This window comes from Talpa occidentalis, unplaced genomic scaffold, assembly GCF_014898055.3.
Source record: "Talpa occidentalis isolate TD23 unplaced genomic scaffold, MPIMG_talOcc4v2.1 talOcc4.12, whole genome shotgun sequence".
Lineage (NCBI taxonomy): Eukaryota > Metazoa > Chordata > Mammalia > Eulipotyphla > Talpidae > Talpa > Talpa occidentalis.
Genome location: NW_023601212.1, coordinates 72,674,533 through 72,690,222, shown reverse-complemented (window position 1 = coordinate 72,690,222; position 15,690 = coordinate 72,674,533). Strand labels below are relative to the sequence as shown.

Sequence of the window (15,690 nt, the reverse complement as noted above, 5' to 3'; positions counted from 1 at the left end):
TTCCAGCATCTTCTGCAGCCCACACATTTACCGGCCCTGTCTCTGCAACCTACAGAAGATGAGTTCACGCCCACAGCATCATTTGTCAGGGAGTTCCTGAGTTAAGGTTCCCTTGTGTAGGGTAGAATGAACCAGACCAGCATGGAGAAAATCAACCATTTTCTCACAGTAAACTATCAAGGGCTAGTGTCATCTGTTGCAGGGGGTCCTATGTCACACACACTCCTGGCTCTCCTGTCCCTGCTATGGAGCTGGGAGGATGGCAGTTGTGCACCTGTCCAGGCTAGTACATCTCATCGCCTGCGCCTGGCAACTACTGACCAAGGCATCCCCTGCTCCCCCAAGATTAAGGAGACTCCTTTGCTCAGGACTCCTCAGGCCGCTGAGCAGAGGCATGGCCTATCTGTACTGCCAGCTGTCTGGTCAGCTCATCTTTCCTGTGGTCTGGCCACCCCCAGTCTCTGCAGCCCACTGCATTAAAACATGTCCCATCCAGCTTATGCTTTCCTCAGGCCTGCACCTGCTCTTGGACCTGGGAGGGACTCCTCAGCTGGCAAACCTGGTCTAGGCATGCTGGTCAAGGCCTCCTGGCTGTCTGAGGGTGAGTCCTAAGAACTGGCATGCTCAGTATTCATAAAGAAGATCCAGAGAGTGCCACAGCGCTTGCTCAAGGACCATTCAACCTGGGAGGGGGCCTCCAGGTATTCTCAAGCAGCAGGGAGAGCTGCCCAGAGGGTGCCTAGGCATGTGCCAAAGAACCTCCTGAATCAGTGCCAAGACGTGTGGGAGTCAGACAACTTTGGGCTTCTCTGCCTTCTCCACTCTGAGCTGGGAGCAGATAGCTTTTTAGCACCCATGTGCCAAGGAGCCTCCTGACCCAGCACAGATGGAGGGAGCCAAGAAGAGGGAGGCACACCTGTTTGACTAGGAGGCAGGGTGGGTAACTGGGAAATTATACAAGAGTATCTTGAGAAATTATTTGGAGTTCAGAGAGGGTCTCTGAAGGAAACAAAGAAAAAGAAAACATGCTTTTATGCACAAGAACATGTAGGATGCATGACTGTCATCCAGTTGAAGATCCAAGAAAAGAGAGGGTCCTGGAAAGAACTAAGTCTTTTGAAACTGGGCTGAGACAGGAAATCCCCAAAGGGTTCCATTTCTGAGGACCTCCCAGAGGAGGTGCAGAGAAACAAACCACCACCTGCAGCCTAAGGCCTCTCCCGAGCCTGAACAGCATTCATTCAGCATCAGCCAGCCCTCTGGGCAGTGGCTGCTACATCTTCGTATTCTCTGATGCGGTGGATTGAGGTTGCCCCTGGATGGCAAGCAATGCCATAGCACCAAGTGCTGCACGTGGGAGCCAGCTTTCTGAGCATGGAGTCTGGCCTCAAGAACTTCAGCCAAGCTTTCTTTTAAAAGGCCAGACTAGGGCCTCCCCGGTGGCGCAGCGGTTGAGCGCTGGGTTGCGAAGCTGCCCGCAGCCTCTGCAGCGCCGGTTCGATCCCCGGCTGCTCCCCGGCCACCGGAGGAGGGTCCCACATGGCGCGCAGACCTCTCCTGCCGCCCACTGCTCCCCTCAGCAGTGTGCTTCGGTCCTTCTGCCTGCTCTGCTCCCCGCTCTGGCTCTGGTGGATTCTCTCACCCTCCCGCGCTTCTGACTGTACCCAGTGCTTGTGTAAATAAATAAATAAATCTTTAAAAAAAAAAAAAAAAAAAAAAGGCCAGACTACTGGGGCCCAGGAGGCAACCCCTCCACACTGCAGAGGAAATAACCACAGCACTAATTCCTGTAAAGGCTCCCCACAGTGCCGGAGCCCCAGAAGCAGTATGTGGCAGGAAGGTCTGTGCACTTTCCATCACATTTACAAAGACATCCCTCCAAACCTCAAGGCTGGGGCCAGCCTGGTGCCTCAGGATGTCAGCCCCTTCTTCCTGGGCCTCTCTAAAAGTTGTCCTCTCTGTGATGTGCACACACATAATCAAGCCTGGAGAAAGAGAGAAACCCAAGTGGGACTGCTTAGTGTTTGGGAACCAGCACTCCAAGGCAGCAGAGGGGTTCACTGGGGTCAACGCACCAGTTCCTGGTGTCTTGGGCCGGCTCACATACTAAGATCTGTCTCTATGCCCAAAGACATGAATCCACTCACCTGCTCTCCTCTTCCCTGTCTGCTGCAAGCCCCGCAGGCCTGGAACCACCTGCCTGAAGCTGTAAGGGCCTCGATGTTCCATTCTAACAAGATTGGTTCCACACCAGCCACCCCTGGACCAAGAAGGGGAGGGGCTCTTCTTTATGAGTATTGTAAGAAAACAATCACTCTTGGAAAGAGAGGTATGCGAGTTAGCTTTTAGACCATTAATGAATCCTTTCATAGGAACAACATGAAAACTGGAACCATCTTGGGCAATCCAAGGCACATGTGTGGCCCTCTGACCTGGATAGCTACTTCTCTCCTTTTCCAACAGAGACATCCAGAGCCTGACAGAAAGAGGCTGGCCTAAGTGGGGGGTGCCCCTGAAGCCCCACCCGGCTTGGGGCAAATATCACTTCGTCACCACATCCTGCCCTTGGCTTGTTCCTGGCTGGGCTAGCAGTCGGGGCTTGTCCCTGCTCTCAACTGAGTAGATGGTCAGGGCTTGGCAGCCCCACCACTGCCTTTATTGCAAAGCAGGTGGCCACTGCATCTGCATACCCAGGTGCCTTTGCTCTGTGGGCCAAGGCTGATTTGCAGCTCCTGGCTCGCCAGAATGCACAGTGTAGAAGAGAGACAACCACGAACTGCATTTTAGCCAGGAGCCTGAGGGTGAGTAGGTTTCTCCCTTACAGGAATCTGGAGGGGCAGGGAGGGAAGCAAGTCGGGGAAGATATGCACCCCAAGTCAGCACACACTCGTGTGCTCCTTGGTCCCCCTGGAGTGAAGTCAGGAAGGGGTGTCAGCTCAGAAAACCTGTCCAGGGAATAGGGAGAAACCCCGACCAGCAGGAGAGAGAGATTCATGGGCAGAAACAGGGCTGGCAGCGGGGGTGGGAGTCATGAGGACATGGAGGGGTCTGGGGTACAGTACTGTGGTGTAGCAGGAGATGGGGACCAGGTCCTTGACCTTGTCTGATGAGGGGCCTTCTAAGGCCAAGCGAGCCTAGGATGTGGAAACACCATCACTGGGGGCAGACATGGGATCTGGAGCAGAAACTGCAGTGGGTGGCAATCCAAAGGAAGCCTGAGGGAGGGTTTCGGAGGGTAGGAGAGACAGTGATAAGACTGGGAAGGTGGCCAAACAAGTCAGCGTATGTCCACAGGCCGGCCCAGGAACGGCAGTTGGGCCGTGATGGGAGGGAGAGTAGCCTGGAGGCAGGTCGGGGGCAGGAAGGGCAGACCTGGTGAGGAGGCTGCCACTGGGCTGGAAGAGGGAGGCAGTATAGTAAGGCAGGATGGGTGGCTCTGCGTAGGAGTCTGGAAGGTCCTAGGGTCACGATGTGGTGACAGACTGCCAGCCTACACAGAGGCCGACTGTGGTCCTCAATGTCCCAGCCCCTCAACTGAGGGCACTGCAGCAAGTGACTGGGCCGCCAGAAGTGGGATTATTAACACTGCTTTTTGAGGAAAGGGTGGCAGCTTTCCAAATGAAAATGGCAGGACATGGTGGGCTTTGATCATCAGCCCATCGACACTCAAGAGAAAGGGTCAGGGGCTACTTGCTCCTTCTCTCCTGTCTGTAGAGGGGCAGAAGGGCAGAGAAGAGGCCCTTCCCAGAACCCTTGTTGGCCTCACTATCTGTGTTCCAAGTTCCTCTTTCTCATGAAGGAAGTTTCCAGTTAGCTGCGCTAACTGGAAAGATGGGCCAGCCAGGCCTGAGGCTTGTATGGAGAGAGAAGCCAAACTATTGTTCTCAGGCCCATCCCTCTTCCCCAAACAGCCAGACAGGAAGTCTCGGTTCCTTGACTTGAAAAAAAAATGGAAGTATATAGAGGGAAGTGGGGCGGGTGCAGGGAGCTGACTGAAGGAGGGCAGGGGGTTCTGCAGCCCTCTGCCTTGGCCAGCAAGCTCCCAGAGCCCCTTTCAGCCAGGAGGACAGGTTTAGGGGCTGACCTGGGGGTGTCAGGCCTGGGCCACAGCAGGTACAGAAAAGCAGGTAAATGTCTGGAGAGGACGGGATGTATGTGCCTTTGCTGGGTGTTTTGACAGGTGGCCCCTGTCCCTCCCCTGGTGTCTCTTTCCATCCACACTGCTCACCTTCGTTTCCACAAAGAAAAGAGATTTCAACTTTATGGAACTTTAGAAAATGCCGGACACCTGTGTTTGTGAAACGACGCTGTTTGTCTCACTGGTCATTTTCCCTGAGATCTCTAAGCAATTCTTGGTGGCACCAGGTGCCTCCCAGGAAGAATGTGGAACAAGAAAACAAAATGAAGTGAGAGCAAATGAAAACTAGTATCATTTAACTTATCATCTGCATTTGAAATCAAAATTATCCTTACAATTGACAAGAAAACTGCAAAAATTTTAAGTTTATATGGTAGATTCTTTTTGCAAGTTGCTTTGGTGTATTTTCACCTGGAAGCCACACTGACAGTTACCAGCTGCCCTCCTGCAAGTCTGGGCAGCCCACACATTCACACAGAGCTGCCCTCTAACGAGGAGCCAGGCACGTGAACGCAGCCGGGAAATTCTAAACAGACTGTTCCACATGGTAGTTTCCCGAGAATCCAGGCATTCTGAGCCCAGCTGGCTCCCCAGGGCAGGGCATCCACAGTCCCTGCCCTGGGCTCAGTCCGAGGACACATCACCCAAGGCAGGGGCCTCAGAGCAGAGCCAGGCCCCGCTGGGCACAGGTACACAGGCAGGTGTCTCCTTTACTTGCTGCTAATGCACCTAGACCTGCTCTTGTTTCGCTTCTGAGCCCTCCCTTGACCACTGCTGCTCTTTCAGGGCTGCCGGCGTCCATGCTGACATGACAGCCGCTAGGAATTCTCTATGGGACTCTGCATGAGGGCCAACTATTTCATCCTTGGTTTTTGAGACAACTGTCTGTTCAGTTTAGATCCTTCAGGAAAAATATAGCTCCTCTCTGCTCTCAGTGCCAGGAGCAGCCACATGGACCCTGGACAAGTCTAACCAGATTTGTCCCACTGCTCTGGGGAGAGGGGGTAGAACGGCGGAGGAGAGGAGAGTGCTGTCATGCCCAGCAGGGGACCCGAGGCCTTCCCTAAACCAAGACGGAGAAGGCGGGAGCACGCCTGCTCCATGGTGTGGCCATCCAGGCATGACCTCTCACTTCTTGAAACGCTGTCAACAGAGATAGGGAGGAGCCACTGCGCCTGCCAAGGAGGCAGAAGTCCTATGAGTAATTCACTACAGGAAAACAAGAGGTGCGCCTCTCCATGCTGGGCACTGAGCCCTGCACACACCACTGCTGATAAGCAGATGGGGTCTCCAGGAAAGACACACAGACCCTCTCCAGGGTCCCTGCCCTGCAGCGCTGACTGACATAGATGGGGTTGTGTCCAGGGCATAAAGAGATGGGGGCACGGAGTAAAGGTAAGGAGCTGGGGGACTGGTGCTGCCAGTGTGTGCTGGAGCCAGACCAAGGATTAGATGATGATAGGGAGAGGGCTGGCAGAGAGGACCCTGGTCCACGGGGCACACCACCTGCCCCAGCCCCACAGAGTGTAGGAACCGGGTCCTCAGCTGGGTCTGTCAGACTGAGCGAGTCATCCTGGGCCATGGTAGACTCTGGTGGCTCGTGACTCTTTCCTGTGGAAAATACCCCACAGACAGCGGCACCTGCCATAAGGAAGGCAGAGGGCATCTTTCAGGAGTGCGGCAATCCTCGCCTCTGTCCCTTCTGAGGAGGAGGGCTTGAAATAAGATGAGGTGGGTCTGTCCTGGATAGACCCTAGGGTCCTGGACATGATGAGAGTGGGGTGACCCCAGAGCAGCAGAGGATTTGGCTGTGGATGGGCATGGCAAGGACAGGGCACTCTTGGGGGAGAAATGTCCACAGAGGCCACAAGACTTACAGTTTTAGGAAGCCTGGCAGATGAGTGTGCCCAGGTGGGCTCTGGCTCACTGCCCCCCTTTACCACCAAAGCCACAGCCCAGCAGGCAGAAGCCTGTGGGAAATACCCCGCAGAAGGCAGCACTTGCCATAAAGAAGGCAGAGGGCCCTCTTTCAGGAGCGCTGCAACCCACACCTCTGTCCCATCTGAGGAGGAGGGCGGACCTCAAGCAGGGAGGAGCAGACCAGAGAGGTGGCTGCACCTCAACACTGTGTGCGGCTCCGTGCACTCAGGAGGCTGAGGCCAGTGGGGATGGAAGGAGACAGAAGGGAACTGCTGTCTAATCAGCTGGAAAGTGACATGAAAGGGAATCCTCTTAGCTCAGGGAAACCAGCAGCTTCCTGCGGGAGCTGGTGCTAGGGAAGGACCCATGGCTGCCTCAGGATCAAGTGGGGCCTGCCCAGTGCTCACATCTCTGTGGCAGAATCTGGTCCCCAGAGAGCTGTGTGCCCTGCCTGGCACTCCCCGTGGACCCTCAGGGCCCAGGGTCAGAGGTTGAGGGGCAGCAGTGTAGCATCATGGACTCGTCATGCTGTGAAGGAGAGCAAACACTTCTGAAAGTGACATAACTAGGACATGTGGGTGGCAGAGGTGGCCAGTACCTCCGCCCAGTGCCACCTAACTCCAGTCACCCTTGCTACCACATGACATTTGTCATCAAGCCTGCTGGGTGGCTTCCTTAGGATTGCACATCATTCCCACAGACTCAGTGTCCACCTGTGTGTACCTGAACAGGTGTTTGGGCATCACCCCATCCATCGTGGTCTGATGCTGAGGGCAGACATGGAGACACTCCTATTGTGAGGGAGTGTCTGAGCTCCTGGCTCCTCCCCTTGTTCATCAATCCCCATGTTAGGGCATGCCCCTTGTGCAAAGAGCCCCCTCTTGCTCATGCTATGATCCTAGCAACTGGCTCAGGGGCAGGACAGGGTAGACAATAAATGTTCTGGAATGTGGGAAATGACTGAAGAGATGATACAAGACAGAGACCCCTCTCTCCACATCAAGTTTCCTCTCTGCGCCAGGCTCACTGTAGCCTCTTCTTCACCAACATCAGTGGGGCTGGCTCACTGCTGTGTCCCTAAGTCAGGGAAGCATGTGTTTTGTGTTTGCCTGAGAAGACTTCTTATTCTGAGAGCAGGTTTGGCTGGGCCAAACTACATTCTGAATGTAGGCTTTGCTCTGAAGAATTTTGACATTTCTGAAGAATGTCCTTTATATCACACTCCACCTGCCAGTTGCCATTCTGCTGCTTAATGACTAGCCAGATACCTGGTGTCCTGCACTAGAACAAACAGGCCACTTTGTCCCTGTCCCCCATAAGGGGGAGGGGACAGGCCAGGGCTCTCTGCCTACTCCTGCCTCAGTACCCTGGTCTCTCCATGTCTGCAGGGTCAGTGCCCATCACTAGCATCTGCCCCCAGGGCCTGAAAGCCCTCTTTTACCTAACATCACTTGGGCCCTGTGAGAGCCCATGCAAAGTGAGGTGCCATGACAGCCTCACACACACTTCTGGGCCCTGCCTCTGGCCTCCAATCCCAAGTGTCACCTGACTTGCCAAAGCAGTGTGGCTCTTCTTCAGAAATAGGTACTCAGCCACCCTGGCTTTACACCTTCTACTCCCCCATGTGTGCACACATCCGTGCACACGCGCATGTGTTTTTGGGGCTGTGCTCACAGGGCTGGTGGCTGCAGCGTTCTGGGGTCACCCAGGCAGCATGAGATAGGGTTGAGTTTCTGGCCACCAGACACAGGTATGAAGGGCAGGGCAAAGGGTAGTATGATGCCCGTGAATGCCAGGAAGGGGCCAGACAGGTGCAGAAAATCAGCAGTGTGTGCAGGGAGGGTTGTGGCTGCCATCCCTGCCTCGAAGATCACTGTAGCACCACAGGCCTCCGGGTACAATGCTCATAGCTTAAGGACATCATCCTGAAATGACAACTTCATCTTCAGAAAGCACACATGCAGGACAAGGTCTTTTATTAAAAGGTTGATAGTTCTGGCTATTCCTGTGCAGTGCCAGGAGCTGGGCACTCTTCCCGCACCAACCTGTACATTTCTCAGCAATTCACAGGCCAACTTGGGTTCTAGGGAACTGACTTTTCGTTGCTCTTCCCCACAGCCTGCTGAGCCCGGCGCAGCCTGCCCGCCCCGCCATGTGGAGCTGTGGCCCGCTCAATGGCACTGGCAGGGGCGAGGACCCGCTCGTCTGTCAGCACTTCCACCTGGTCCTGTCCATTCTCTCCCTGCTCTACCTGGTGGTTGGCTTTCCGGTTGGCCTGAGCTACAATGCCCTGCTGGTCCTGGTCAACCTGTGTGACAAGGGCAGCATGACCATGCCTGATGTCTACTTTGTGAACATGGCCGTGGCAGGTCTGGTCCTTAGTGCCCTGGCCCCCGTGTATCTGTTGGGCCCCACCGCCTCTAGGTGGGCCCTGTGGGGCCTCAGCAGCGAGGCACACGTGACGCTGCTGGTGCTGTTCAACGTCTCCTCGCTGGTGACCATGTACTCCACGGCCCTGCTCAGCCTGGATTACTACATCGAGCGGGCTCTGCCACGTACCTACATGTCCAGTGTCTACAACACCAGGCACGTGTGTGGCTTTGTCTGGGGAGGGGCCCTGCTGACCAGCTTCTCCTCCCTGCTGTTCTACATCTGCAGCCACGTGGCAGCAAGGATGGTTGAGTGCACCAAGATGCAGGACACAGAGGCCGCTGACGCCATCCTGGTGTTCATTGGGTACCTGGTGCCCGCCCTGGCCGTGCTCTATGCACTGGTGCTCATCTCAAGACTGCAGAAGGAGGACACGCCTCTCGACCGGGACTCAGGGCGGCTGGACCCCTCAGTGCACAGGCTTCTGGTGGCCACCGTGTGCACTCATTTTGGGCTCTGGACACCCCACTACCTGAGCCTCCTGGGGCATACACTGCTTGCATCACGGGGGAAGCCTGTGGATGGGCACTACCTGGGGATATTGCTCTTCACTAAGGATCTGTCCAAGTTCCTGGCCTTCTCCAGTAGTTCTGTGACACCCCTCCTCTACCGCTACATCAACAGGAACTTCCCCAGCAAGCTCCGGCGGCTAATAAAGAAGATGCACTGTGGGCACCGGCACTGCCCCCAGGACCAAGCAGGGGTGCAGCAGGTGATGGCATGAACAGCCAGCCCACACCAGTGCTAAGCGCAGGTCTCCCTACTACAGGGGAGGGGAGGTCAGTTGTGCAGCTGACTTAGGTGCAGTCTGCAGTGACCATGCTGAGCCTGTCCGTCCCTCCTTCTGGGTCTCACGTCCTGACCAAGGCGAGGTGGCCGACAGTTCAACTGAGTACAAGTACTTTGTCACCTGCATGCTCTGCCACATGTCAAGATGTGCCGAGCAAGGCTGGAGTGACATGAGGCGTGTTCTCAGTGCTTCCTGGGTTTTTTAAAAAAAGGGATATTTGAGGCCCCGGGTGTGTTGTCTGAAGCACCAGGTGCCTGGTTGAAGGTCGGCCATGCTGACCTTTGCTTCTTCAGACTCACCCTCAGTCCAAGCCCCTGACAACCATTACCTGCAGCCTCCTCGACATAAACGCTCTAAATGAAGTGATGGAAATCTAAAGCCAGTATTTATACTTTGTAATGTTAAAATACTTGATTTTCCCCCTTTTGTTTATAAAGAGGTATTTGATAGAAAAATCACAAAGTATTAAAATGAAGGAAACAATACAAAGAACACACATCAGGGTGCGTGGATGGACTCTGTGGCTGAAGAGTCACATTTGGCGTCGAGCTGAAGGCGGGTGTCACATGGGGGTGTTATTAAAACCCTCAGAGGGAGGATGGGGTGGGAGGTGCAGCTGGTGTACAGGAACAGTCCAGCAGCACCAGGTCTCTCCTTCCTGTGCTCACACACATCAGCTGATTGTCTCAGTACAGATCTGTCCTTACACATCAACCCCCAAAGTGTGTGCAGAACTAAAGAATATAAATAAACTGAATTAGAAAAAATGCTGTTAGTCCTCCTAACCTAACAAAGCTGACAGACCGCCCAAGGAGGAGCGGCCATAGGGATGGGCCACAGGATCTTCAGGTCCCCATTAGCTGGTGTTGCATGGTAACCGACTGGCTGACTTAATTAGAAGTAGCTGCACATGGATGTTGGCTGTCGGAGGAACATGGTGGGTGTGGAGTCCTTCCTTCCACCAGGCATCTGCCCAGCACAGAGGGCCCCTCCTTCAGCCCCCGCCCCATTCTATAAACGCTTACTTATGAAAGTGGAACTAGCAGACACCCCTTACCGTCCCCACATACCCCCCACATCTTTTATGATTACCTTACAGGCCACAGACCCCTGGAAGTCTTTTCAAGTTTGCAGCAAATTCATTTGGCAGCCAACCCTGACCTGAAGTGCTCTAGGGTGATTTTCTGAAGAAAGATGCATGTGATTCTGGATGCTACAGCAGCCTACTGGCATTCTGTAACATACAAGTATGTGGGGCCCAATTTGGGCAGTCTACATGGGGAAATCACTGTTTGACCCCAGCCCCTTGGGAAAGTTAGCCATTATCCTGCTACATGCATGTCCCCTCCAGTGGAGAAGACGGAGCCAGCCCAGGCAGATATGCTGGCCACTGAGGCTCTGAACCCACCCACCCTGTCAGCTGCAAAACCCTGAATAGGTTCTGTGGAGCCTCTGCTTCCTTGCCAGAAAACCAGACTGATCTAGAAAGGTTTCCAGGCAGCTTCCTTTGGTGAATGTGCTATTTCTACTTAAAGGCACAGCAACTCTTCTGCCACTCTGGTCTCTTCAAACCTCAGAGTCTCAGCTTGACCCTCTCTCACACCAGGCTGTGCCAGGGCGCTGTGTCCCTGACTTCCTTTGGACACCCTGGTGTTGGCAGCTGTGTTAACAGTCTGTAGTTCTTTTCTATCTAGCAAGCCCAGGGGCCAAGGTCAAGCCAAGGTCCACCAGGCAGCCTGCAGGCTCTGGATCAGGAAGTCAGGGCCACAGTCAGGGGAAACGGGATGCAGGTGAGAGGCTGGTTTGCGTGTTGGTGTTCTTGTTTAGAACAAAAGACCGTTTCCTTGCTTATACTTTTCACTGGAGGACTAAGAATCCTGGGAAAGGGGTTAATCCTGAAAGCACGGCTCTGAGAGGCAGGCCCGCACCAGAGCTGGCCTTCCCTAAACAGAGGGGGTGGCCTAAAATCACTTTTGTTTTCTTTTCGATTTCTCAGTAGCTTTGGTTGCAAATTGGCTAGTTCCTGGCAGGGTCACAGCAGGGCAGCCATGCATTTCTCAGTCCGTCCCCATCCTGACCCCCACCCCCACCCCCAGTCTGCAGGGGAGGGCCGGTCCCAGGACACTGCTGGCACAGGCGGTGCTCCTCGGTGGAACACAAGTCCAGCACAGGCCTGTCTCTGAGTCAGACCCTTTCCTCTAACTGACCCTCCCCACTGCTACACTGCACGCACCCCCACCCACTTTCACCACCAACAACAGATCCTACTTTCCATCCCACATTTGCTCATGCTTGTGCTAAATTCATCTTTGCTAAATCCGGTGTAACTTGCATATCTGAATTCTCCAGTATGTTTGAGTCCTAATACTACCACCACACTGCCAAAAAACGGAAAGAATTTTGAGCTACTCAGAGAATGAACTACTTGGAAAAAGTCAAGGGAGACAGTGAACTCAGTCCTATGATAACTCTTCAGGATGAATTTCCAAGCTACCAGTATTCAAGTTTTTCAAAATTTATGTTTCAAAGTCAATCACTTTGCTATCAAAACTTCTTGACAATTACAATTTAAAAATGATCATATTTTTGTGAGTCCAGAAAAACTCACCTACCTTGGCGTGCTTCATTATTTTTAGTTTACTTTTGGGTTTACTTCAGGAAGTATTTATAAAGTTTATTATAAGAAACCAGATTTATTGCTAAGTATGGCAGATAGATCAAGAAATCAACCAACATTCATTCACTCAGAAAAGCGCTTAGCAAAGGATAAACCAGGAATCAGTTAAATTTACAAGTCATGTTCTTGAATTTAAAACTGGGAAATTTGGGGACTTTCTCAGTTCCAATTTGTAAAATCCACCCCAATGGCTGCACCTGTTTGCCTATAAAGACAAGAAAGAAGAAACTGTTGAAGGAAAAACCCACACATTTGAAGACTATTATGTTATTTGACACTTGCTATACAATTTCTGATTTTTTTCCTAATAAGTGGGGTACAGGCTAGAATCGGGGCGGGGGAGAAGATTCATCAGAGAGAGCGGGGAGCAGAACAGGCAGATGTACTGAAATACAATGCTGAGGGGAGCAGCAGGAGAGACAGGAGAGGTCTGCCGCGCCATGTGGGCTGCTCCCCAGCTGGCTGGGGATCGAACTCATGCTGCAAAGGCCGCGGACAGCCTCACAGTGCTGCGCTCAACCCCCTGTGCCACCAGGGAGGCCCAATTTCTGATTCTTAAAATGTGTATCCCCAGAGATGTGTGACGTATATCAGAAAACAGCACAGAAAGCACCATCACTTTGGCATTTCCCCACGTAACACAAATCTCAGCATTCTTAGAACTCCCCTTTACTAGCTATAGTTCACTACTAACTAGTTACCATGAGTAACAAGCAGTTCCACGCATGTGGTTCTGCGTTGGTGCCAGACGAACCAGCAGTTCCTAAATAGTGAACTTGGATGCTTCCCTAAGTTCACCACAGAGGTAAGCAAGAGAACAGGCCTCACAACTCAGCAGATGTCATTAAAAAATTACTGACCACACCCCAGGTCTTCCATCAAGTATCCTGATTGCTCCAGCATCTCTACTCTGGCTTCCAGCAAATGTGGGAGCCATTTGTCTGCCCCCTCACCTCTTGCAAAAGGGGCCCGTCTCACCAAATTGTTAATATCATTTTGCACACAGTAAGTGTTCAATAAATGGAGAAATGGCTAAAAATAGGCATGAAATAATCGGAACATGCCCATTTTCTATTAATAAAACACATGCAGGTCAAGGAATTTGTATGAATTTGTCCTGTTTTCTTGAGCATGTGTGTAATGAGATTGGTTGAGTGCCTGCTTTTTGACCTTTTCCATGATGCCACCTGTGCTTTGGTAAGTAAGGCCAGGACTAAATTTCACTTGCTATGCAGCTTAACGTAAGGTCATTCCAATGTAGAGAATCTTCACTTGTTTTTTTTAAACTTTCTATCAAGGGTTATCTCTGTGTATGAAGTAGAGACTAACAAAACAAGACTATATGTTCTGGGATGGTTCTCTACCCACCTCACAACTGGCAAACACAGGAATTATAGAATTTTTCATTAGGTCGGGGGCTTCCTCCCAGAGCTTAACCATCATCAGTCCCATGCGCTAACTCCTAGTCTCCCTGGCCGGGAGCTAGATTGTCCCTTTCGAATTCCCACCTGCCAGTTTCCAGGGTTCCAAAGAGGCGACCCACTGTCCACACACAGTGCTTTTAAAGACCCACAGAGATGCTCCTGTTAACTCAGAAGCAGCAACAGCTGCATCACTGGCACTGACAACCAGTCACACCTGTGCCAAGTGCATTCCACAGCCTTGTCTCCTCCCCAGAAAGAAGGTTCTAGGTTATCGCATGCACAGGTGAGGGCTGACTGGGACTGACTGCCCCCGTGACTCAGTTAGTGTGGGCAGAGCCAGGAAGCAACACTGGCAGGTGCTCGGCACTCTCCTTTTGGGTTCCTTTAATCTCGTGCCGCTATGATACCCACAGGCCCACCCAGTCTGCACCCTGCTTGACCAGTCTGGTTTCTTCACATCCTGAGAAGCTGATGCAGGGACATGAAGGCAGTGCCCACATGTTCCCAAGGGAGCCCAGCCAGCCAGAAAAGGCACTGGCTCCTCTAGCAAAATGTTCTCCCAAACAGCAAAGGTGTTCTGGGTTCGGCAACGTTACCAGGAATGGGCAGAGTCTGTGAAGATGATGTGGGGGCAGCTGAGCTGCACACGCCAGGTAACCACGCTGTCAGCTCGCGATGTTCAATCTACATCTAACAAAGTGTCCCTAGAAACGCAGCTCACTTTCCCCTGTCACTTGCTTTGCCCACAATGATTCTTACAAGTTGTCGCTTCTACTGCTGATGACGTTTAGGCTGGTATGAGGGGGCTGTCCCACATGCACAGCTAAAGAGTCACACAGCATCCACCTTCAACCTCAGCACATACCCCAAACTGCTTTCTAACACAGCTACATGCTGTGTCCCTAGGGCTGCCTTGTGTCTTCACCGACTCCTGGCATTGTTGGTCTGTTAGGATTTTTGCCAAATTAGGGGATCAGCTGAGAATGTTTCCCAGTAGTCATGAGGTTGAGGCCCTTTCCAATGATCTGTGGCCATTTGTACTTCCACTCCCTGAAGTGCTCTTCAAGTGCTCTGCCTGCTTTTTAATTGATTTGAAATTCTCTGGACCATTCTGGACATGAACCTTCACCCCTGGCTCCTGACCCATGTCCTCCCTTCTCGAGGCTTCTTCAACACAAGGATAAGTCCAAGTTACATGGTAGGAAAGTCAGCAAGATCCCTGCAATGTTCCTAAAAGACACTGCAGAAAACAATCTGAAGAACCAAAGAGATGGGCACGTGGAGCAATAGAAAAAGCAGCCCTCTCACAGGGTCACTCACTGAGCTGTGGGTCCTGTGAGCAGCTGATGTCACTGGCAGTGGTGGTGACCTGGGGCCTGCAGCAAAAGCAGTGCTTGCTGCTGAGAAGCAGGTGCTACCACGGAGAAGCCCAAGGTGGTAAAGACATACCCGTGGGTCAACATCACCTGCCTCAGGTGGTGGGTGGCATGGTGGGCATCTGAAATCAAGCCTGAGAGCATCAGTCACCATCTGGGTGAGTTGTTTGTCATCTACACTCCTGTCAAGTCTGTTCAGCCCAGGATCAGGGTCACTTACTCCTCCAGTTTCACTCCCCCCTGCCTAAGTAGCCTGCTGGGCCAATAAAGGCACAGATATTTCTTCAAAAATAAATAAAAAGAAAAAAGAAAACATTCTGCACTTCCTTCTGGATTGGGGTTGGGAGTGGTAGTAATGCCAACGCATTGCAAGAATGGGAGCCTTGCAAGGGGATGGAACCATCATTTCAATCAGCGAATTGAACCTTGGTGCCCAGACCAGCACTAGGGCACATACGTACTTCCTCACTAGACTAAATTACCTGGAGAAATGTCCCTTATGTCCCCAGAGGACACTGTGCATGCCAGGGCTCTGGGAGGCAGGGGAGTTATGGGAACGCGATGGGCTACATGTTCCAAACGTCATGAGAGCAGAACAGCCTGAGCCTAAGCAGAACAGCACTCCTCACTACTCTAAGATGTGGGAAGAGCCAACTTGTCCCCACGGAGGCAAATGAAGCTGAAAGTTGAGGGACTGCCCACAGCCCACTCTAACCTTGGTCAGAGCGTGGACTCGGACCCTGGCCATCCCTCCCAGGGTATGAACGGTCATGTGGGGCCCATAGGGACGTTTCCAGCCCCATGGTGTGTGGGAGCACTGAAGCCCTGGGAGGATACCTGCTGAGGGCCCTAATGCGAAGAAGTCCCCATCTCTGTACCTCCAGGTCCTCATGGGGCTTGATGGTGGTGGCCCCCTAGGATAACTATGTGTGAGA

The 15,690-nt window shown here is 52.7% G+C and overlaps 2 protein-coding genes across 2 annotated transcripts in view; one reads left to right on the top strand and one right to left on the bottom strand.

Annotated features, from left to right (window-relative positions):
- CUNH7orf50 (chromosome unknown C7orf50 homolog) overlaps nucleotides 1-15,690 on the bottom strand; it is a 115,935-nt gene that overhangs the window by 40,375 nt on the left and 59,870 nt on the right. The gene's annotated exons all lie outside the window — the stretch shown is intronic.
- On the top strand, nucleotides 1,705-11,321 carry GPR146 (G protein-coupled receptor 146). The gene is made up of 2 exons (XM_037506730.2): nucleotides 1,705-2,801; nucleotides 8,177-11,321. Exon 2 carries the CDS (start codon nucleotides 8,211-8,213, stop codon nucleotides 9,210-9,212), a length of 1,002 nt encoding a protein of 333 aa, XP_037362627.1. The 5' UTR covers nucleotides 1,705-2,801; nucleotides 8,177-8,210; the 3' UTR covers nucleotides 9,213-11,321.